This window comes from Solanum dulcamara, chromosome 12 (assembly GCF_947179165.1).
Source record: "Solanum dulcamara chromosome 12, daSolDulc1.2, whole genome shotgun sequence".
In the NCBI taxonomy this organism is placed as follows: Eukaryota; Viridiplantae; Streptophyta; class Magnoliopsida; order Solanales; family Solanaceae; genus Solanum; species Solanum dulcamara.
This window is the reverse complement of record NC_077248.1, coordinates 2,375,691-2,398,169: the sequence shown is the minus strand read 5'-3', so window position 1 is coordinate 2,398,169 and position 22,479 is coordinate 2,375,691. Positions and strand designations below refer to the sequence as shown.

At 36.1% G+C, this 22,479-nt stretch overlaps 2 protein-coding genes across 2 annotated transcripts; both read left to right on the top strand.

Moving 5' to 3' along the window:
* The first annotated feature begins 1,259 nt into the window (after positions 1–1,259).
* LOC129876092 (villin-2-like) lies at positions 1,260–16,108 on the top strand. Its single transcript, XM_055951406.1, has 23 exons — positions 1,260–1,700; positions 5,322–5,473; positions 6,329–6,428; positions 6,590–6,658; positions 6,746–6,982; positions 7,084–7,261; positions 7,734–7,866; positions 8,717–8,876; positions 8,956–9,103; positions 9,190–9,290; positions 9,382–9,540; positions 10,260–10,328; positions 10,403–10,471; positions 10,566–10,703; positions 11,102–11,230; positions 12,629–12,776; positions 12,973–12,983; positions 13,070–13,210; positions 13,299–13,424; positions 14,090–14,152; positions 14,556–14,817; positions 15,268–15,494; positions 15,578–16,108. Exons 2-23 carry the CDS (start codon positions 5,418–5,420, stop codon positions 15,689–15,691), a joined length of 2,838 nt encoding a protein of 945 aa, XP_055807381.1. The 5' UTR covers positions 1,260–1,700; positions 5,322–5,417; the 3' UTR covers positions 15,692–16,108.
* Positions 16,109–17,519: 1,411 nt separating this feature from the next.
* Positions 17,520–22,446, top strand: LOC129876163 (zinc finger BED domain-containing protein DAYSLEEPER-like). Its single transcript, XM_055951509.1, has 2 exons — positions 17,520–17,720; positions 19,962–22,446. The coding sequence occupies exon 2, from the start codon at positions 19,991–19,993 to the stop codon at positions 22,283–22,285; it is 2,295 nt and encodes a 764-aa protein (XP_055807484.1). The 5' UTR covers positions 17,520–17,720; positions 19,962–19,990; the 3' UTR covers positions 22,286–22,446.
* The last annotated feature ends 33 nt before the right edge of the window (positions 22,447–22,479 follow it).

The window sequence follows — 22,479 nt, the reverse complement described above, 5'->3', positions numbered from 1 at the left end:
CTCCCAGGTATTTACTATCTTACCACACGAAAGTTACAACACTAATTATAAAACCGGCCATTTCTTAGGAACAAGATTCCTTTTACACAGATAATAAAAATATTTTAAAAACTCTCTATTATTATTATTATTATTTATCCTGAATACGTAGGGCCACATTTAAGAAAATTAAAGGGCTAATGTATATATAGGGATTCTAATTAAATTCTTGGGCGACGTGTTACTATCAATAACAGAGTTAAAATTTTAATTTTAATTTTTATGAGTTCTAAATTTTAGAATCACTTTTAATATTGATGTTGGGATTGTAACTTTAATATTTAGACATATTTAATAATTTTCTAATACAATTACATTTTTTGAAAAAAACAACTAAATTCGGCTGTGAACTTCTAACTCTACCCTTGGTTAAGAAAAGAAAGCAACAATAGATTTTTATTTTTTTTACTTTTTTTATATTTCCCGTTTAAGTTTCTTTTATGATCCGTTCCGTCAAAGTCAGCTAATTGGGTACAAGATTGACTGGTAAAGTCGTCTTTTAAGCGATCAATGACAAAAGTGATAGGATCTCCGATGGATATTAGTAGGACCGTTATAAAATAAACTAATTTAATAATTTAATAACAAAGAGAGATAGTAAAAGAAAGAAAGAAATTGAGAGAATTTTGTGTTCTTCTGTGTATGTATGTTCTATTGCCAGAAAATGGCAATTTATAATCAGAGGGAGAAGAAAATTGTGGGGAACTTGCCCACTATAAGTGGGCCCACACAAAAATAGAGTAGCAACTAAAGTGGACAACCACTTGCTCTCTAACAAGGACAACTTTATCATAAAATTATTCATTTTTTTGATTTTTCGTGTTCTATATTTATATTAAAAGTTATTTTTCAGATTACGTAAGTTTGTTTCGACTATGACACTAGAACATCTTTTATTCATTTTGAAAAGGGAAAAAACACAAATTGACATATTTATCAAATCGAGAATGAATAAATATTTATGTCTTCTAATTTTGTACGTTAAAATTTATATAAAATTGAATATATAGACAAAAATATATATAAATCAGTTCGAATGTAACTCAAGCGAATTATCATATAGGACACGTGTGCGCGCTTATTCAACTTTATACAAATTTAAGTGCTATCTTTGAATAATGCTAATATTTATTTTTAAAATTTATTTATATTCACCTTATAAAATGGTCAAATTATAAATATTTTACACCTTTATTTACAGGATTCTCAAAATTTCCCACATTATTGGAGAACACAGCAAAATCCAAAAGTACAAAGGTAACCGGAAAAACCACCGGCGCCGTCGCTACGATCGCCGGATTCTCTGCCTAAATTTAGTAAACGTGGGAGTAAAAGCATTTTCATCTCTCTCTTCAACTCCGTTTCTTTCTCTCTCTAAAAAAGTATCATTTCTCTTTCTTCATTTCCGCATATTCTGTCTGCAAAAGAATTATCAGATTTTCTGCAATCAATTCTCAAAAGCCTCAAAAAAGTTATAGAGAGAGAAAGAGAGAGAGAGAGAAAGGGGAAAAACAAACGTTGCAGCCCATTACTGCTATTATTCCCTTCCTTTTTCTCCCTCTCTCTCTTTTTTTTTTTTATATTTGCCAGCTCGGTTTCTCTTTTCTGTTGTACCCTTTTGTTTTCTCTATCTCAAAACGTTCAAGGAGAGACCTCCCGAGGTGGGTTTTGACTCAATTCACATTTTGATGAATTCTTGTAGATCTCAATTTTAATTTGATTTTCTTATCGAATTAGTCTTTTTTGATCTCTGCCCATTTTGATTTTTTGGTGTTTTTTGGGCTGATATTGGTTTTGTTTATATTAATTCAACGAATAATGATCCGGGTCCTTCGTTAATTTAATTTTATGTTAGCAATTGATATGGATAATATGTTTGAAATTGGTTCTTGTTTTTTATGCTATTTTTGAGAGTCTAATTTTGGATGTGAGATGATTGATTAGCTAAATGTACCATGCAGCTGTGGTAATTAGGTAATCTCATTGTAGGTCATTAGTTGTTGGATGTACATTTTAGGCGAGGAAGATATGGTTTTGCAGCTTTTGCTTACTATGAGTTCTAATGCAGCTATGGATAATATGTTTGAAATTGGTGCTTGTTCTTTTGTGCTAGTTTTGAGGTTTTCTTGTGGTTTTAGAGTCTAATTTTGGATGTGAGATGATTGATTAGCTAAATGTACCATGCAGCTGTGGTAATTAGGTAATCTCATTGTAGGTCATTAGTTGTTGGATGTACATTTTAGGTGAGGAAGATATGGTTTTGCAGCTTTTGCTTACTATGAGTTCTAATGCCGGTATGTTTAGAAGCATAGAATATGACTGATGTTACAAGCTACTTGCCCTGCTTGAACCCTTTGTTTGACTTAGATGGCGTTATTAGGTGCTGAAAATGAGGATTTGTTTGATTACTTTCAAGTTTATCGGAATTCAATTGGTTTACTCTAGGAAGTTTAAAGTAAAGCCCTTTTCTGGGTTTATCAGCTGCCCCTTGGCCAGGAGATATGGATGATACACCTTATATTATATTCTACATATTCTGATGTGGGCTCTTTTTCTCTTGTAAGCAATGGAAGTATTATATTGAGGAAAAAGATTTGTGGATCCTGCCCTTGGGAAAATGTACCTACGAGTTGATGAAAAGTGACCGAATCTTGCTCCTCAACTCTGCAGTAATAAGTTGCAGAACGTAATTGCCAATGTTTCTCAAAAGAAAGAAAGTTTGTTTGCATCTTATCATCCAAGGTGACTAGATGTTTCATCTGAAGGAATGTTTCACCAAATGCATAGCTTAAATTAGGAACCGAGGTCTCATTAGTTGATGGGAGGATGCAAGAGTGGAACTTTCTTGTTTGCTGGCAGTTCAGCATTCACTGTAGCGTGTATGATATATATTTTTGTCAATTTATTGGTCGCAATCTGAGGCCTGTCTAACAAGTTGAAGAAATTGAGAATGAAAGGGCAGCATCCTTATAATTGATGGTCATTCGCAGATAACTAAGTGTAGTCAGTGAGGGGCAGCATTTATTTTGAGGTAAACTATAGAACTGAGCTCCTAGAAGTTCGATTTTAGAAAAGCTACTGTTGTCCAGTTGATACCAGGGTGACCGATTGACCTGCGTAGACGTAAAAGCAAATACATAAAAGGAGACAGTTAACATGAATAATCTCTATCAAGGACAGAAATTACAGATGCTTACTAGTTACACGATTCACTGGAAATATTGGGTCTCCATCATCAGGAAGAAGTGGTACACCAACTAACTTACCCGCAAAAAAGAAGAAGCTATTTACTTATAGAAACAAGGCTGTAAATCATTTGTAGTTACTTATTGAAGATAAAGAAACCTATTAAGCTTCATGAATAATAAGGTGCATCGTAGGAAGCTTCTTCACTGTTTCTTTTTAGTTCTCTGAATCAATTTGTTAAAGAAAGGTCAGCAAAGAAAGTTACTTTTTTCTCAGGCTTATTTACCTTTTGTGTGCACGTGTGTGTGAGAGGGGTGTGGGGTAAGCTTTGCGCATGTACACACCCAAAACATAGCTAAGTACCTCAAGGTTTGTAATCTAGAGCCCTTCTCTTGAAAACATGTCTGGCACAGACCAGCTGCGGTGAGAATAATGCCACTTGTGCACTATAGATGACTTAGGGCATTCTTAATAATGAAAACGTTTAAAAGACCTATACTGGAATGTGTTGAAACGATGACAACATGTATATCAGATAGCAGAACAAATTATGCTAAATACGACCAGATTTCTAGATAGGTTTCAAGTCTTGCATCTTTATTAAAGGAGATTCATTTGTCTTACTAGACTAGGCTTACTGAACAGTAGATGCGGTAAGTTAGACTGCGACCAAGCTCTCCCTACCTGCATATACAGGTGGATAATTGAACTTACCACCTTACACATCTTCAATGTCAATAGGCTATTGTTGAAACCTTTTTTGAAGTAAGGGTTTAGAACAAGTGTAAGTAAGACAAGTTATATGCACCACAAGTTTAGCCTCATAAGAAGAATGGAGGTGATATTACGTAGGAATGTGGTGCCTAAATGTAGAGAATTCACTAATTTAAGCTTAGCGATAAAGAGATGGCGTAAGAGATGAAAATATAACACGTAGAATAAAAAAAGAAGGCTGAAATAGAGGAGCACTACGTGAGTGTTATGCTATAAGAAGATCTTATTCAGGTGAACAAGTTTTATAGAATGGTGTAAGGCCTACAATGTTATGTGGAGGCCATCGTATTGGGAAGATAAGTGTCACAAAAATGCAAATATCAAGACAAATTTGTGGTTATACAAGATTAGAGAAGATCAGAAATGTAACATTTGATGGAAGGTACAAGCAATACACAAAGGAGATAAAGTCGTACAAGCAATACACAAAGGAGATAAAGTCGCCTGAGATGGTTTGACCATGTGCTATGTAAAACTTCAAATGCACCGGTCAATAACTGTGGCATTATGATGATTGGAAGTGTGTTAAAAGGACAAAGTATACCTAGGATCACGTGAAAGGAAGTTGTCTAAAAGGACCTATGATCTTTGGAAATTTATGTGGACCTATAAAAGAATAGAACACAATAGAAGAAAATGATTCATATATGCAACACAAAGTAGTGTTGATAAAGCCTTAGTCATGTTGGTACACTTGTATTAGGTCTAGCATTTTTGGGGATCTTTTTGTGTGCTTAGGGAGTTGTATGTTAGTAGAGCATGTAGAAAGTTCTTAGTGTTAACGCACCCCTAATCTGTCTTGAAAGATAACTTATTGAGAATTGAACTGAAACATGAGCAAATGGAGCGAAATGGATATCAAGGATTCATATAGCTGACTCGAACTAGCGAATGGTAGCTTTGAAAATGAGTTGTATGAAGAGAAGCCTGGGAACAGGAAAACATTACCAGTTGCAAAAAAAGGAAGAAGCTGGGAACAGGAATAAGCTATATCATAGCTTCAGATGTTTCATTTGTGAAGATTCTCTTGTCTAGTTGCTTGTATATATTTGAATGAAGATTATATTTATTGTTATTGCTGTCACGATTGGTAGCTTTGAAAATGAATTGTATGAAGAGAAGTTGGGAACTGGAATATGCTATATCATGGTTTCAGATGTTCCTTCTGTGAGATTCACTTGTCTAATGTCTGTATATATTTGAATGAAGATTATATTTATTGCACTTGCTATTAAATGAAGTTCTTAATTTGTTGCTGGGATGGGAATGGAGTTTTTTTCTGTACTTAATCTGCTCTTTCTCATGTCCATTTGTCTGTGCAGTTGGTGTTTAGGATATCGGAATAGCTGAAGTTGGCAGCTTCAACAATCTAGGTTCTTTTTCTTCCTTGAAAGAGATAGCAGGGAAGATTTTGCATCATGTCTAGCTCTGTTAAAGCCTTAGAACCTGCATTTCAGGGTGCGGGTCAGAGAATGTATCCTTTGCTGCAAAAATGTGGTCCTTGACTGATTACATGGAAGAAAGCTGAAAAGGGTATTACTAATAAACAAATAGAAAAAAACAAGTTGAAATGGGCATTGATCAGTTTAAACACCATTGGATTTTTCTCAGCACCATGCTTTTACAAAGGGTAAGGTGGGGCTTAAAAAAATAAAAACAATGACAGAGTGGCTGGGTTTTTGTGGTAAATATTATGGACATTCTTGGTGATCCTTAATGAATATTACCTTTACTTATCCGTAAAATAAAAAATATAGCAATCTCTGGACATCTGTCAGTGTGTTCACTATTTTCTTTTTGAGGACAAGTTAGAAGTACCATTAAATGAGGCACCAGGGGTTGCCAAAACCCTGTCAGGAATTGAAAGACCAAAACAATGGGTGCACAACAGAAGCTATCTCACTAGACGAAGAGATAGGACAACATATTCTATGCTCTAACATGTTATATATTTCCCTAGATGCTAACAGTGTCCTCATGTGCAGCTGGAAATTGCTTCTTGCCCGCAAAAAATATTCTTTACGGAAATCTATGAGCCTATTTAATATCATATCTTCCCCTTGAAATTTCATCCGGGAAAAGCCATCTTTTCTCAATAATGTTTTTGTCCTTTGATCCAATAGCGTTCCATATACCTCTTGTTCTCCTCCATGCGGAAAAACCAAAGGAAATATTTTGTGACCATTTCCAAAGTAGTTCTGTGTCTAAGTTCATTCTTTCCACTGCCAAACATACTTGCAAGAACTTTAACTTGAGATTTGAACTTGTAATGCTTAATGTGGCCTGTTGGGACTTTTCAAACGTTAAATTTTAACTTAACTCTATTTAGAGGGTCTGAAATTTGGAGAATTGAGGATTTCCAACCAGTTCCATTGCCAAAGTCTGAATGTGGTAAATTCTACTCGGGTGATTCGTACATCATCTTGCAGGTTCGTAGATGTGAATGTCTTTGGCTTTACATGTACTCTTATCTTGGGAGAAAAATGTCTTACATGCCTCATTTTATTGAATTGTATTGATATAATCCTACTAGTCAGGTTTATCTATATAATATTATGCCACAAAATCACATGTTTATCTACAAATGCAGACAACTTCTGGCAAGGGAGGTTCTTATATATATGATATACACTTCTGGCTTGGAAAGGAAACTAGTCAGGTGTGAAATCAATCTCCATTCTTAGAAGCCATTTAACCAGATTTATATTTCTCTTTTTCATTTTCTAAAATTTGGATGCTATGTCAGGATGAAGCTGGAACTGCAGCTATCAAAACTGTTGAGCTTGACGCGATTCTTGGAGGGCGAGCAGTACAGCATAGGGAAATCCAAGGTTATGAATCGGACAAATTTTTATCATACTTTAAGCCATGCATTATACCATTGGAAGGTGGTATTGCATCTGGATTCAAGAAACCAGAAGAGGAAGAATTTGTAACAAGGTTGTATGTCTGCAAGGGCAAACGAGTTGTCAGGATGAAGCAGGTACAGAAGCATAGAAAAACTTACTGATGAGCTCATTTAGAATATGCAATCTTGTTCAATTTCGGTGGAAGATTACATATTTAATCTGGGATTTGTATCAGGTTCCATTTTCCCGGTTGTCTCTAAATCATGATGATGTGTTCGTTCTGGACTCTGAAGACAAGATATATCAGTTCAATGGTGCGAATTCCAATATCCAGGAGAGGGCCAAAGCATTAGAAGTTATTCAGTTCTTGAAGGACAAGTATCACGAGGGGACATGTGATGTTGCAATTGTTGGTAAGTACAAGGCTTGAAAATTCACAGATTAGTGGTGAGCAAGTAAGATCTATTTGTGATACTCCTTCTATCCCAGTTTAATTGTCCTAGTGTGAACTTATTGTTAAAATTCCTTTTTGAGCCTTCAAATTTGCTTTGTCTATTTTGTTCTTTTGCAACTAAAACATGTATATTAGGCGAATTTCTATCTTACACTTCTTAGTATAAAAAGGTTTCACACAGAGAACAGATTTGATTAACTATGATGGGGAACAAACTCTTTTAAAAGCTTATCATTTTCAAGGGAAGGTTCTATTTGAATTGATGTCATCACCTACACAGTTTTATTATTTCAACAAAATTCATGTGGATATGTTTTTGATATATATGTTATGTTTTGGTTTTAATGAAGAACCTCAGACCTTTTCTTTACTCTATTAAAATTCTGTGGTATTCATGTGTGAATGCTCCTTATTTCTATTGCATACCTCAGATGATGGGAATTTACAAGCTGAGACAGATTCCGGTTCGTTCTGGGTGCTCTTTGGTGGCTTTGCTCCAATTGGCAAAAAGGTTGCTAGTGAAGATGATATTGTTCCAGAGAAGACACCTGCTAAACTTTATAGGTATTGTTGAATCCTGCTGTCGTATACTTTGTCTTTAAGGTAGTTATGTAATCATTACTCCCTCAACTTAACCCAATTTATATTCACCGACTTTTGTTCCTTAAGTGATTCATAACTGCCTTAGAATAATCTGTGGCAAATTAAATAGGGGTCTCATTTATAGAATTGCTATGGTTGGATTAAGAATGTTCCAGTTCATTCGGGAATTCTTTGTTTTGCAGTAAGTAAACCTTTGACATGTAATGTAGTGGTGGGAGGGTCGCATAGTTGGGGATCTAAGTGGGAATTCAATGGTTGGGAATTGGGAAATAGAAAAATAGCAAATGGCCTAAATCACGACACTAGGAGCAATCAAAGAAATGAAGGATATGTTTTCGTCAGTGTAGAATGTGGAATCTTATTCTTTGAAGTGAATATCTTTCTGCAATGTTCGTTTTACTGGAGTCCATACTTGTTTTCTCTCTCTTAATTTTACTTGGTTTGGAGGTGCAACTAAGCCAGTGGCTTCTATTGCCCAGATGAAAAAGTATCCCTATCTTAAAATTGTTTGAGCACTAGATCCAATAATTAACACACTTACTGAAGCATAATTGTAAATTGAACTTAAGTTTGAAATTTCATATAATATAAATTAATTGAAACATCCTTGGAGGACCATTTACTGTTGGATGGTTCTTCTTTCCACTAAAAAGGATTTTTGTACTTGAATTAGTCAAGTTAAATCTTAAAACGTTTTGCATATTTATGTTGATTGCATCCCTAGTGCTTGCTTCTTTCTCATCATAGAAGTTTGAAATCAACCTTTTGCCGTTGTTGGTTGCTAAAGTTGAACTTTTCCCTCTCTTTGTAGCATTACTGATGGTCAAGTCAGTCCCGTGGACGGTGAACTTTCAAAATCCAGCTTAGAAAACAATAAATGCTATCTTTTGGATTGTGGTGCTGAGGTATTTGTTTGGGTTGGTCGTGTAACTCAACTGGAAGAGAGGAAAGCTGCCACTCAAGCTGCAGAGGTAGATTATTAGCTTTTAACTCCAGATAGTTCTTTTATGGTGAAATTTCTCATAACTAATTGACTAAATATATCCACAGGAATTTCTTTCCAGTCAAAATAGACCCAAGTCAACATATGTAACCCGACTTATTCAAGGCTATGAAACATATTCATTCAAGTCCAACTTTGACTCTTGGCCATCAGGGTCTGCACCGGCTGCTGAGGAGGGAAGAGGAAAAGTAGCAGGTAGATTAGTTTGAAAGTTGTAGAATTGATATTTTGTTTCTTGGAAGTAGTTTTAAATTTTTGTTGTTGTTGTTGCATATATACAGCTTTGCTGAAGCAACAAGGGATTGGTGTTAAAGGTGCTAGCAAAAGTGCTCCTGTAAATGAGGAAGTCCCTCCGTTGCTTGAAGGGGGTGGAAAAATAGAGGTCTGATCATCACTATGATATCCTTTTGATTATAAGTTGTCTGCTGATATTGCTAGCTTTGGTCTTCACTAAAAATTTATGATTTTACTAGGTTTGGCGTATCAATGGTAGTGCAAAGACCCCAGTCACTGGAGATGATATTGGTAAATTTCACAGTGGAGATTGCTATATCGTTCTTTACACATACCACCACAGTGACAGGAAAGAAGATTATTATCTATGCTGGTGGATTGGAAAGGATTGCATTGAGGTAATGTAGTTGTCCTTGCAATATAAGGGTCTCCACATCTTTTCTTGTTATTAATAATTCATTAACATATGACATTTTCTTCTGCAAATAATTCAATTAACATGCCATTTTAGACATCGGGGTTGAAATTTATCTCCTCTTTTATTTTTAATTATATCTAAAAAAAAACATCAGCTGTTAAATAGTGAAAAATAAAAAAGGTTCACACACTTTTGTTATTTTCATATTTTTGAATCGGATCTATTTGGACGACCATGTAAAATTCATTTCCCTACTCCTCTGTAGACGCGAGAAAAGGAAACGGAAGTGAATATGCATTACCATCATACAAAAGTTTTATCTTTTGTAAATTAGTTTCATACATTTAAACTTGATGTGGATATGACTTCATCGGACTAGCACACTGATTTAGAAAATAAAATTCTGTAGAAATGTCTAGTATAATAGTTGAAAATTGAAATGCTTAAAATTTAGAATGTCAGGTACGAAAGATAAGTAATATAGTGCTATAGTAGTACTTATGTAAGTTTCAATGTTCGGAGTTTGATAAACTTTTCCTGTTAGGGGAATCAGCAAATGTAAATTAGAAGGGATTAATAGAGAAAGTAAAGTTGGGATTGATGGACTAATTATTTCTACATTGTAGTCCTTTCTACTTTGTGTCATGTATATGATAAATTTGAAGGCCTTATCCAGTCCATTGTACGTTGTGGATTCAGGAGGACCAAAACATGGCTGCTAAATTGGCTAGTACAATGTGCAATTCACTTAAAGGGAGACCCGTGCTGGTATTACTTCTTGACATCTCTTTTCTCGCTAGAAAACTGAGTGAGGTTTTAGTATGACGAGTAACATCATCCAGGGTCGCATATATCAAGGGAAAGAACCACCACAATTTGTTGCAATCTTCCAGCCCATGTTGGTCCTTAAGGTACCTCTTATGCAGTGTAATTCAGGTTGCTGCTTTAGAATGTAATTTGTCATATTTATTTAATAACCATGATGAATTTCTATCATTTTCTCAGGGTGGATTAAGCTCTGGCTATAAAAATTATATTGCCGACAAAGGCCTGAATGATGAAACCTACACTGCTGATTCTGTGGCACTTATTCAAGTATCTGGAACTTCTGTGCATAACAACAAAGCAGTTCAAGTTGATGCTGTATACTTATTAACCCTTTTAAAATTCTTCTCTTTTTGGGCTGCTATGCTATTTGCTGTTCTTGTCTGTGCTTCTCTGTTGCATGCATTGGTTTTCTGAGTTTTGAAGAAAGAAAGGACCTGGCTGCTGATATCATTCTTAAATGGAATTTTTTTTTCTGGATTTCTTGTGATTTGCTAGATTACCGAATATCAGTACATCACTAGCCATGGAGAGGCATGTCATGTTGTCCATGCAACTTGATTGGCTTAGTGTATGACTCAGTTTTCTGGTGCTTCCAAGTTACACTTGCAACAATAATTATGGCCACACGTTATAATGTACTCTGTTGTAAACTTATGGAAGTAAATCTAAAACCTGGATTACTTACTTCTTTTTTTGTTTCTAAACTTTGTCAGGTGGCAGCTTCACTGAACTCTAATGGGTGTTTTCTTCTGCAATCTAACTCATCAGTATTTAGTTGGCATGGAAACCAGAGTACCTATGAGCAGCAGCAATTAGCAGCAAAAATTGCAGAATTCTTGAAGGTGAGAACTCTTGAATTTTTGAATGTGTTTTCTTTTTTCATTGTTCTTTTCAATTTAGAAGGGCCTAATCTTTGATATTCTGTTGCACAAGGTGATTACCTACTCTAAAGGGAAAGGGTGAATCATTTTATCCTTCCTTGACGAAAACTGTTAAGAATATGTGACATGGATTGTAATTAAAATGTGTTTTTTTCATCGTTCTTTTTCAAATTAAAAGGGCATGACCTTATTGATAAAAAATATATAGGACCTGGTCTTTCAAGTTGCAAGTACTCATTTCAAGCTGGTTACCTCTAAACGAAAGGGGTGTCCCTTATCATTCCTTGACAAAAACTGTTTGGAATTTGTGATATATAAGTGTTTTTAAGGTAGTGTGTGAATGGTCTAAGGATGATTTTTCCTTCGTCAAGATCTAGCTTTTTCTATGTTATGTATTTTTGAAAATCTGGCTATTCGTTTTTACATGGGATATGTGCTGCTTTTTTTTTTTCTGTTTTGCCTGATGAGGATGCATTCAATTTTTTTGTCAGAAACCTTGTTTTTTAGTCATGATAAGATGTTACTGTGTTATGTGAAATATGATTTCTGTCGAACACATTGAAGAAAGTATATTATAAATTTTAAGAATCTAGTTCGATCAATCGCGGTAACCAGGTTGTGGTACAAGTCTTTCAGGTGACCCATATAACTCCCTTAAATACAACCTATTCTTATATAGCTAGCGTGGCAGTGAAACATAGTCCTACTATACTTAAGTCTTAACAATTTTCCAAATAAACAGCAGTGAATCTTTGAAATGATTGCACGAACACCTCTGCTCTCTTAAACTACTGCTTTCTATTCTTTGTTTGTAATGAGTTACTAAAGTAATCAGGAAAAAGCAAAGACTTATAATGAGTATGCTGATAATGCATGCCAAAAAGGCTAACATCATTTTTGTGGAAACAAAACCCTGAAATTTCCGTAGGAATTTGTTTCTGCTGATGTATGAGTAGGAAATCAAGTCTATATGATTTTCTAGCCTGTGACAATCTAGCGAAGCTTTGTTCTTATGTTGTGCTCCTTAATAGACATTACATACTTCACATGCATATTTTCATCTATTGCAAAATTATCAAAAGATATATACAATTCACATATGTTTGTCCTGAAGGGGAGCCTTGGAGTAACTGGTAAAGTTGCTGCCATGTGACCAGGAGGTCACGGGTTCAAGCCTTGGAAACAGCCTCTGGCAGAAATGCAAGGCAAGGCTGCGTACAATAGACCCTTGTGGTCAGGCCCTTCCCCGGACCCCGCGCATAGCGGGAGCTTTAGTGCACCGGGCTGCCCTTTTTATATGTTTGTCCTAGTTTATGCTGCATTTGTCTGATTGCAACTGGTTTGGTGTTTTCAACTCAGCCAGGAGTGACTGTGAAGCACACTAAAGAAGGAACAGAGAGCTCATCTTTCTGGTTTGCTGTGGGAGGAAAACAAAGTTACACCAGCAAGAAAGTAGCCCCAGAGGTCACCAGAGATCCCCACTTGTTTGCGTATTCAATTAATAAAGGTGCATCCCTGATCTCTTAATTTCATTAGATACTTTCTTTACAAATAAGGTGTTTATCTTTTAACTTTGTTAGATTCCCCCGCCCCCCTCCCAACCCACCCACCTTTTTTTTGGGAATGGGTGAGGGGACTGAATAAGAAGTGATATGTGCTAACTATCTTTTCTGCAATTTTCATGCGAACTTGTGAATATCCAGGAAAATTTGAGGTAAGGTCCTAGAGTACATAATTTAAGCTTTTTAATACATGAACATCTTGTATATCTGGTTAATCTTTGCTTTACTAATTTGATAGATTGAAGAAATCTACAACTTCTCTCAAGATGATTTATTGACCGAGGATGTTTTATTACTTGATACACATGCTGAAGTGTTTGTTTGGGTTGGTCAGTCATCAGATCCCAAAGAAAAGCAAAGTTCTTTTGAAATTGGACAGGTAATACACGGTATCATAGAGATGGTTGCCTATATATAAGTGTGTTTCTGTTCTTAATTATGTTTCACTAACCATTGAAGTCCCACAGAAATACATAGAGATGGCTGCATGTTTGGAAGGGGTGTCTCCTAATGTTCCATTGTATAAAGTCACGGAAGGAAATGAGCCTTGCTTCTTTACAACATTTTTCTCCTGGGATCCTGCAAAAGCTATTGTATGTGATTAAACTTTCTTTTGCTTATCGAGTTCTGATACTTTTTTCTATGTAATTTGATATGAAATTCATGGGGAGTGTAAATAACGTGAAAGTGTTGCATTGATCTTCTTTCAAGCTTTTTAATAATTTTTTGGAGGGTGGATGGAACTTGAAAGGTGGTACAAGAGCAAGTACGTAGCATAAACTAGAGAAAGTCGAACTTGGAAGATGGTAGCATAAACCACCAGAGACATTGCCAAACATGTAATAAACAAAACATTGTTATTGAGAAAAGAGAAAGTGTTGAGCTTACAACTGCAGACTTGGTATATGTAGTAAACTGCTCTGGTATACAAGGACTAGAACGAGATGTAATCATGTCACATGCAAAAGGAATATGTTATGGAAACATAGGAAGAAATTTGCAGTAGCAGCATACTTTGAAAGGGAAAATCCAATTTGTGTGGATACCTGACATAATAAGGAGAACCATTTTTTCCAAATTTAACATGTATGTAATCATAGGTAGAGTTAAGGTCTGCATACATCTTACCTTCCCTAGACTCTACTTTCGAGATTACACCGGGTATGTTGTTCAGTTGTTGTTGATGTTAATGTGTATGTCTTTGAGTCCTCATTACTGAAAAAAGTTCTGAATTGCTTGTGGGCATTCACCTAAACAGGCACACGGAAACTCATTCCAGAAGAAGGTTATGCTACTCTTTGGAGTTGGTCATGCTTCAGAGGTAACCAGATTTCATAAAAGCAAGATATTTCTGCATAAATTGTTTGTGCTTCTGTGCAAATTTTTACCATTATAGTTGCTTCAAATCATCTGAGTCCACTAGTTAACATTCTCTAATTAACACTAGTATTTTTTTGTGGACCAACATATCATCATTTTATTATGCTTTCTTCCAACTTAAGCTGTCCATACTAGAACCATATGCAAGGAAATTAATCACTTTTTCAGTTTGTATTCCTAGTTCATTGCCCAAGCTTCATATTCTGTCTCTTGTTCTATCATGGTTATTAGTTGTGGTAAAGTTGATTCTGTTATGACTTATGACCAACCTAATTTGTGAAATATAATATATTATTTATCCAAAGTCTTCCATGCATGTAATATACCTTTCCTCTATCTTTCAGAAACAGCCAAGGTCCAATGGTACAAATCAAGGTGGGTCAACCCAAAGAGCTTCTGCTTTGGCTGCTTTGAACTCTGCATTTAATTCACCATCTTCAGCAAAATCCGGTTCTTCACCAAGATCAGGGAAAAGCCCTGGTTCACAGAGAGCAGCTGCAATAGCTGCTTTATCTTCTGTTCTCAGTGCTGAAAAGAAGCAGTCACCTGAGGGCAGCTCTCCACTCCAATTAAGTAGAAGTTCATCAGTAGATCCTATTCCCCTTGGTATAAAAATCTTTCTTGCTCTTCCATTGTACTGTTATTTCCAGATCCTTCTCTTCCTATCAGATTGTGTGTTGTGAATCCTCCTCTATTGCTGAGTCAAGACATGTTCTGTTTACTTTTACAGTGCTTCCTTCTCTATATTTTGTATTTCAGACAAGACATTTCTAAGCTTTAGAGTCATTTGTATTCACTAGGTATGTGTGTACACATGCATGTGTATTATGTGCATTGATGTACATATTCATAGTTGTCTTTATTTGTTGATCAAAAGTATTACCATAAGAGCAGTTAAAGATTATTGATGGGAGACCATTGCTAGCATAGAGTCGTTAGAAATTTCAACTTTTAAGCTTACCAGTTTTACTTAATTGTCTTCAAAGCAAAATTCTTGGGTGAGTATGATATACATGGAGGTTTTTTTTTTACTTGATTTAATTTTTGCACAAACAGGGAATGGAGTTTCTACTACTGAGGTTTTGGATTCCAAAGAAGTTCCAGAACGCAAGGAGACCGAGACAGTTGAACATGCAGAGACCGGTGGGGAAGACGTAGGACCGAAGCCAGAAGCAGAACAGGAGGAAACTGGCAGTGATGGTAGTCAGACTACATTTAGCTATGAACGGCTGAAGGCTAAATCTAAAAATCCTGTCACCCGGATTGATTTCAAAAGGAGAGAGGTTTGTACTCGAGTGTTGTTTAAATTCTGAAATACTGATGAAAGTGAGTTCCTTTTTTCTTATTTTTATTGATGGACTCTCAGGCTTATCTCTCTGATGAGGAGTTCCAATCCATACTGAAAATGACAAAAGAATCTTTCTATAAGTTGCCTAAATGGAAGCAAGATATCCACAAAAAGAAAGTCGATCTCTTCTAAAATCTGAACTGAGACCAAGGTGGTGTCTCCTGTGCTCTCAATATTGCAGTTCATTCTTTCACACAGTTTCTTGCTGAAGCTACCTATTTTTACGGGTACATATTGCCATGATTGGTATTTGCATTTTGCTGTCCGCTTCTGTGGAACCAAGGTTTTTGTGTTCTTGGTTGTTTTTTCCCTTCAATTTGTGATGCCTGCTTGAAGAGTGATAATTTTTGAGTTCTCTCTTATACTGCTGCTTTATCAGTACAATGTCAAGTCTGTAGTTGAAAGTCAGCAGTCAGGTCAATTCTTTGATTCCCCTCCCTATGTATCTTAGTTCTGATGTATCATTTATTTGTTAATTGAAGGGTGTGTGTAAAGACTTATATTATATTGTAACTGATGCAGTAACCATCTGCTTCTGTTTTTGTTGAAGTTCCTTTTTTTCTTTTTAAAGCATTTTATTGCTTTACTTCTTTTTCCAATATTATTGCTTGCAAAGTTTAGCAAGTAAAGTTACTTGGACCTGAAATATGGGAATGCCATGGAATTAGAGTCTTTTCTATAGCTGTGTAGTGTGTTTCATTGATGTTTAGGTGTTTGTCGAGCTACTTATTCGTGCTAAACTCGTGAATTGACTTTTCATGTGGTTTCTCAATTAGTAGTTATTATTTCAGAAAATCACGTTATTTACTAAAGAAAGTCCAGAAAGGTGACTTTCTGATGTAACTATGACTTGAATAATCATTTGAGAAGTCAACCCTTAAACTAGCTCATAAAAGGTTGAAACAAGAGCCAAGAATTGGAAGAAAAGTCATTGCTAAAGTTGGCACATCACTCGGGTCACTTCGATTCTAAAGACTTTTTTCTTGAGGGTATGTCTCAACGATAAAAAATGAAAGTTTCACTCGTTATAGGACTTCGACCAAGTATGTCATCATAACAACAATCATGCAACATTCGTATGAAAGTCAAGACTATCATGTTAAGATTTATATTGCCATTGTTATTTACTATCTATCACTTGCTTTAATACTCAAGAAGTATCAAAGTTGAGAACACCAATAGAGAGATTTGAATTGCTTGGCCAATCAATGAGAAGATGAGCACGTGTTAGCTTAATTAGTATTCCAAGTCACTTTCACTTTTATCCATGATTTGAATTTTTTTCAAATAGTTTCAATGCATTCATGTGACATAATCATCTCGTATTTTGATCATGCTGCTCCGATTAATACAAATTCACATCACTTATTTCTTAATGAAGGAATGCTCTCGTAAAAATGTATTATACAGAAAGCCAATGAATTCAAGACATTTATCTTTTTATACACATATTTATTACCTAACCATGGGTATAGTGATGTGTACTTTCACTGTAACTTTAATTGCTAACGTTAAGTTATCTGTTTTGATGTAAAATCAAATACAAATAAAAATTTTACCTAACGCTTCGTATGAGAAGTCTTTTTCATTCACAATACTTGACCTCGAGACTTCTGACTAAGAATAAAGATATCTCGCTCCATCATCTTGAAATGTTTTCTTTTTTTCTTTTTGGTCTCACCTCATTATTAAGTGTATGTGAATCAAAAACACGAGTGTGAGGTCCATTTGAAAAAATAGTCAAATTACATCCCCCTTTTGTTTCAAAATTGAAACTTTGCCCCACCAATAATGGGCTAAATAACAAACTTGTCCCCAATATGTAGGCCCCATTATAAGTAGAGTCCACCAAACACCTAATGGGCTGTGGTCCGACCCAATTGACCAAAAAAGAAACACACAGTGGCTCACCTTCAATTTACACACACTAAAAAAATAAAATTGGACTTGTTAAAATCCCAAATATCATAACAAAGGTCCAGTTAGATTTTATCGGGTTCAAGCCCAATTCTCTCTCTCTCTCCTCTGCTTCTACCGAAACCCTAGATCTGGTTCGCCGGCGGATGCCCAAAACGCCGTTGACCCAGATTCCGATTTACTCAAACGGGAGCTTTTCGCGATCTGGGTTTTGTTCAAAATTGAACTTTTGGTATTTGGCTAGGTATAGTACCACTTTCATCTCCTCCATATTTTTTCCCCTTTTTTTCGAGTTAAATTTATATTTGCATTATTTTGTGTGATTAGTGTAAAGATTGTTCTTTGCATGTCTAAAATGAATGATTCCCCCCCTTTTTGTCTATATTTTTGTTTCATCCGCATCTGGTTGTTTTTATGTTCATATGCATATCTGATGAACTTGTTATTTTTTTGTTCAAAAGTTAACTCTTTTAGTGTTTAATTGAAGTTTCTGCTGACATTTATAAGAAACTTTTTAGGATTTTTTTAATGGTAACTTGTTGTTGTGGGCTTGAAGGTGAATTGAATCTTGAATAATTTTTTGAGTTTCTGGGTGTGTTTGTTTTATAGATCTACTGTTAGTAAGGGTATTTGATCTGGGCTTTTTTAGATTTATTTTATGTGCTAGCCCATGTTTGATCCATTTTCTCCAATCAGATGTTTGTTTGACTTGTTAGTTCTTAGCCCATGCTTTGTGAAATGTCCATTTGACCCTCACTTTGAGTTTCCTTAGTACTGAAATTCGGGCCGGATTGGGCCAAGCCTTGATGGAATTCGGCCCGAGTTGGAACAGTCCATAACTATGGCCTATGAGTGAATTATTTTTCATGCATTTGGTTGGCTAAAGTTTGGGACTTTCTCTTGAAATGTTAGTCTATCTTGAGGTCCCTCCTCCTCCCACCGCTTTGCACCTTGCCTGCTACCACTAGGAACCTCCTCATGCACTTAGGAGTCGTTTGGTTTAGCGACAAGTTATGCAGAGGTTAGTAATGCAAGAATTATAGTGTAAGGAGGATTAGTAATGCAAGATCATTTTTCTGGTTGGATGTTTTGGTTTTGATGTATTCAAAATTACTGTCTTGATGTAACTTTCTTTTTTAGTCTCTCTCAAAAAGAATTGACATATTTCCCTTACTTTGGTGATTTATAGCCAAAGAAGTTTTTACGGCTTATTTTAGATTACGAGTTTCAAAAGTTTCTTTCATTTTTAAACCACCCCACTTAAATTGGACGGAGAGAATAATATACAATGTTTTTGTATGAATTTGAAATAATATACAATGTATAATTAAAATATGAGTACTATTTTTTTTTAAAAGAGATAAGTTTGTTTGTGATGAGGGACACATAAAATAATACACAGGTTCCTCATAATTTATGCGTATTATTTATGAGGAAAGGAAGTAGTAACCGAACATTGTACTAATAATGACTAGTTTTTACCAATGTTAAAATATGATTACTATTTTTTTTTAAAAGAGATAAGTTTGTTTGTGATGAGGGACACATAAAATAATACACAGGTTCCTCATAATTTATGCGTATCATTTATGAGGAAAGGAAGTAGTAACCGAACATTGTACTAATAATGACTAATTTTTACCAATGCTGGATTTTATGTGAAGATTAAATCTCTTTATCAGACCAACCAAATGATCCCTTAATGCATTATTTTGAGTTCATTCAGTTTCTTTGTTCTTTATTTTTTGTTATTCATCATCAAAATGCAGGTATTTTTCACACTTATTTTGCTATTCTCGTTGTTCATCAGGGGTTTCTAGAATTTTGACATGTTTCTAGGTTCTAACCTCAAAAGGGAACCAGATTCTAAGTCCCTTTGTTCCTCGTAAAATTTGACTTGGTCACTGTAAAATTTGATTACGTTTTCTAGTACTTTGTAGTATATGTTATCGGTTTGTTCCGACAGCATCTTCTTTCTTATGCTTTACTTCCATGTCTTCTTATATGACGCATAGATGATTCCATATTGATACAGTAATCAACCTTTCTGCTAACAGCTGACAAAAGAATTGAGTTTTCTTGAAAATTATCACAAATCACAAATAATAATAATACTTAAATTGGAGGTTTCTATTAGATATACAATGTTATTTGTTGTTTGTTGTACTTCGACTATCATATTATTTGTTGTAGTTACTGTCCTATTACTATCTGTTGTTTTTGTTACTATATGCTATTTCTTGTACTTTTATTATTTCTTTTTCTGATTGCTTTGGACTATTATTCCCTTGAGCCAAGGGTCTATCAGAAAGAACCTCTTTATCTCTGAGGTAGGGGTAAGGTCTGCGTACACTCTAACTTCTCCGGACCCCACTTTGGGATTATATTGGGTGGGTATGTTGTCGTTGTATATACAGTATCTTCTTCGATCACATTACTAATATTTTCTTTTTCTTGTTCTTTTTTCTATCATTATATTATACAGATATTTGAGAGTGTGTTGCTGCACATAGGATGGCAACCCCAGAAACACCTGTTACTCCGGCAACTCCCACTGAAAATCATGAGATGGTCCATGAACATGAGATGATACCTGAACATGAGATGGTCCATGAACATGAGATGGGCCATGAACATGAGATGGGCCATGAACATGAGATGGGTCATGAACATGAGATGATACATGAACATGAGATGGTTGAACACGAGATAGTGCTTGGCAATGAGATGGTCCCAGGCAATGGAATGGTTTCGGACTATGAGATGATTCCAGGAAATGAGATGGTTCTAGCAGAGCCACAACCCAACAATGTTGAAACACCTCCAAGCAACACAGAAACTCAACCTGGTAAGCGTAGGAAAAAGAAATCGATAGTTTGGGAGCACTTCACCATTGAAAATGTTGCTGTTGGGACTAGAAGGGCACAATGTAAGCAGTGCAAGCAATCGTTTGCATATAGTACAGGGTCAAAAGTAGCAGGCACTAGTCATCTGAAGCGCCATATTGCCAAAGGATCATGTCCGGTAGTCCTGCGTAATCAGCAGAATGATCAATTGACCCCATATAGTGCTTCTTCTAAGATGACTGGATATGGGGGTAGTAATGGTGCACCTAAACGCCGTTATCGAACTGCTTCTGCTCCTTACGTTGCTTTTGATCCAGACCGGTGCCGCCAGGAAATCTCTAAGATGATTATCATGCATGATTATCCCCTTCACATGGTTGAGCATCCAGGCTTTCTTACTTTTGTTCAGAATCTTCAACCTCGTTTTGATTTGGTGAGTTTCAACACTGTGCAAGGAGATTGTGTGGCAACCTATCTTAGAGAAAAGCAAGCCATCCAGAAGGTGATTGAGGGAGTGCCTGGGTGGATCTGCTTAACACTAGATATGTGGTCGTCCCGTCACACTGTGGGCTATGTATTCATAACTGGGCAGTATGTTGACAGTGAGTGGAAAATTCATAGGAAAATACTCAATGTCATCATGGAACCATATCCAGATTCTGAGACGGCTTTCAGCCACGCTGTTGCCGCTTGCCTTTCTGACTGGAGTATGGAGGGGAAGTTATTTTCTGTCACTATTAATCAACCACTGGGTGATGCTGCTGCTGATAACCTTAGAGCTTTACTCTCTGTGAAGAACCCACTTGTGCTTAACGGTCAATTGTTGGTTGGAAATTGTCTTGCTCGAACTTTAAGCAGCATTGCCCAAGATGCGTTTAATTTTGTGCATGGAACTGTTAAAAAAGTTAGAGATAGCGTAAAGTATGTGAAAACATCGGAATCTCATGAGGAAAAGTTTATTGAGCTCAAACAGCAGCTTCAGGTGCCTAGCACAAAGATGCTGACCCTTGATGACCGAACTCAATGGAACACAACATATGAGATGTTGTTGGCTGCAACTGAGTTGAAGGAAGTATTTTCATGCTTGGATACATTAGATCCTGATTACAAAGATGCCCCAACTTTGGAAGACTGGAAGCAAGTTGAGACTCTCTGCTCTTACTTGAAAATCTTCTTTGACTCTGCTAATCTCCTGACTTCACCAACAATTCCTACAACCAACACATTCTTCCATGAAGCGTGGAAGATTCAATTGGAATTGGCTCGTGCTGCAGCAAGTGAAGATCCATTCACTAGCAGTCTTACCAAAATGATGCAAGAGAAGTTTGATAATTATTGGAAGAGCTGTTGCTTAATGTTAGCTATTGCTGTAGTAATGGATCCACGCTTCAAAATGAAACTTGTTGAATTCAGTTTTTCCAAAATATATGGGGAAGAAGCTGCCACCTACGTGAAGACTGTTGAGGAGGGAATCCATGAACTCTTTAATGAATATGTGGCTCTTCCTCTACCTCTAACCCCAACTTATATTGAAGAAGTAAACGGCAGTGCTATGAGTCAGGAGGATGGCCAAGGCCTCGATGCCTCTTGTAACGGGCTTGGACTTACTGATTTTGACGTCTACATTATGGAGACTTCGAGCCAGCAGTCAAGGTCAGAACTTGATCAATATCTGGAAGAGTCTTTGCTGCCTCGTGTTCACGAGTTTGATGTGGTGGGTTGGTGGAAGCTTAACAGAATGAAGTACCCAACTTTGTCAAAAATGGCTCGTGATATCTTGTCAGTTCCTGTTTCAACCATTGCTGCTGATTCTATATTTAGCACGGTTAGCAAAGAGATGGATCGTTACAGGTGTTCCTTGCGACCTGAGACCGTGGAGGCCCTCATCTGTGCCAAGGACTGGCTTCAGAATGCATCTATAGACACTTTACCTGCACCAATTAAAATGGAAGTGCCGATTTAGGTCTCGGTTATGTGAAATACTTGCTTAGAATAGCTTTATTAGCTGATTATTTCTGTTTTATTTAAGACTAATTAACATTTGTCTTCTCCGTGTCGTCCGAGAATCGACTTTCTTGTATCATAATTTGGTACTTCTAGTCTTACTGGAGAGTTTAGTCCCCATTTTCTGTCTCTCTTCTCATTGATGTCTGAATG

Bases quoted from the DNA above. Each gene is read 5' to 3' on its own strand.
- LOC129876092 (XM_055951406.1), top strand. From the start codon at position 5,418: ATGTCTAGCTCTGTTAAAGCCTTAGAACCTGCATTTCAGGGTGCGGGT. The intron at 6,659-6,745 runs GTGTGAAATCAA...ATGCTATGTCAG, and splicing joins TTGGAAAGGAAACTAGTCAG to GATGAAGCTGGAACTGCAGC. The intron at 7,867-8,716 runs GTATTGTTGAAT...CTCTCTTTGTAG, and splicing joins ACACCTGCTAAACTTTATAG to CATTACTGATGGTCAAGTCA.
- LOC129876163 (XM_055951509.1), top strand. From the start codon at position 19,991: ATGGCAACCCCAGAAACACCTGTTACTCCGGCAACTCCCACTGAAAAT.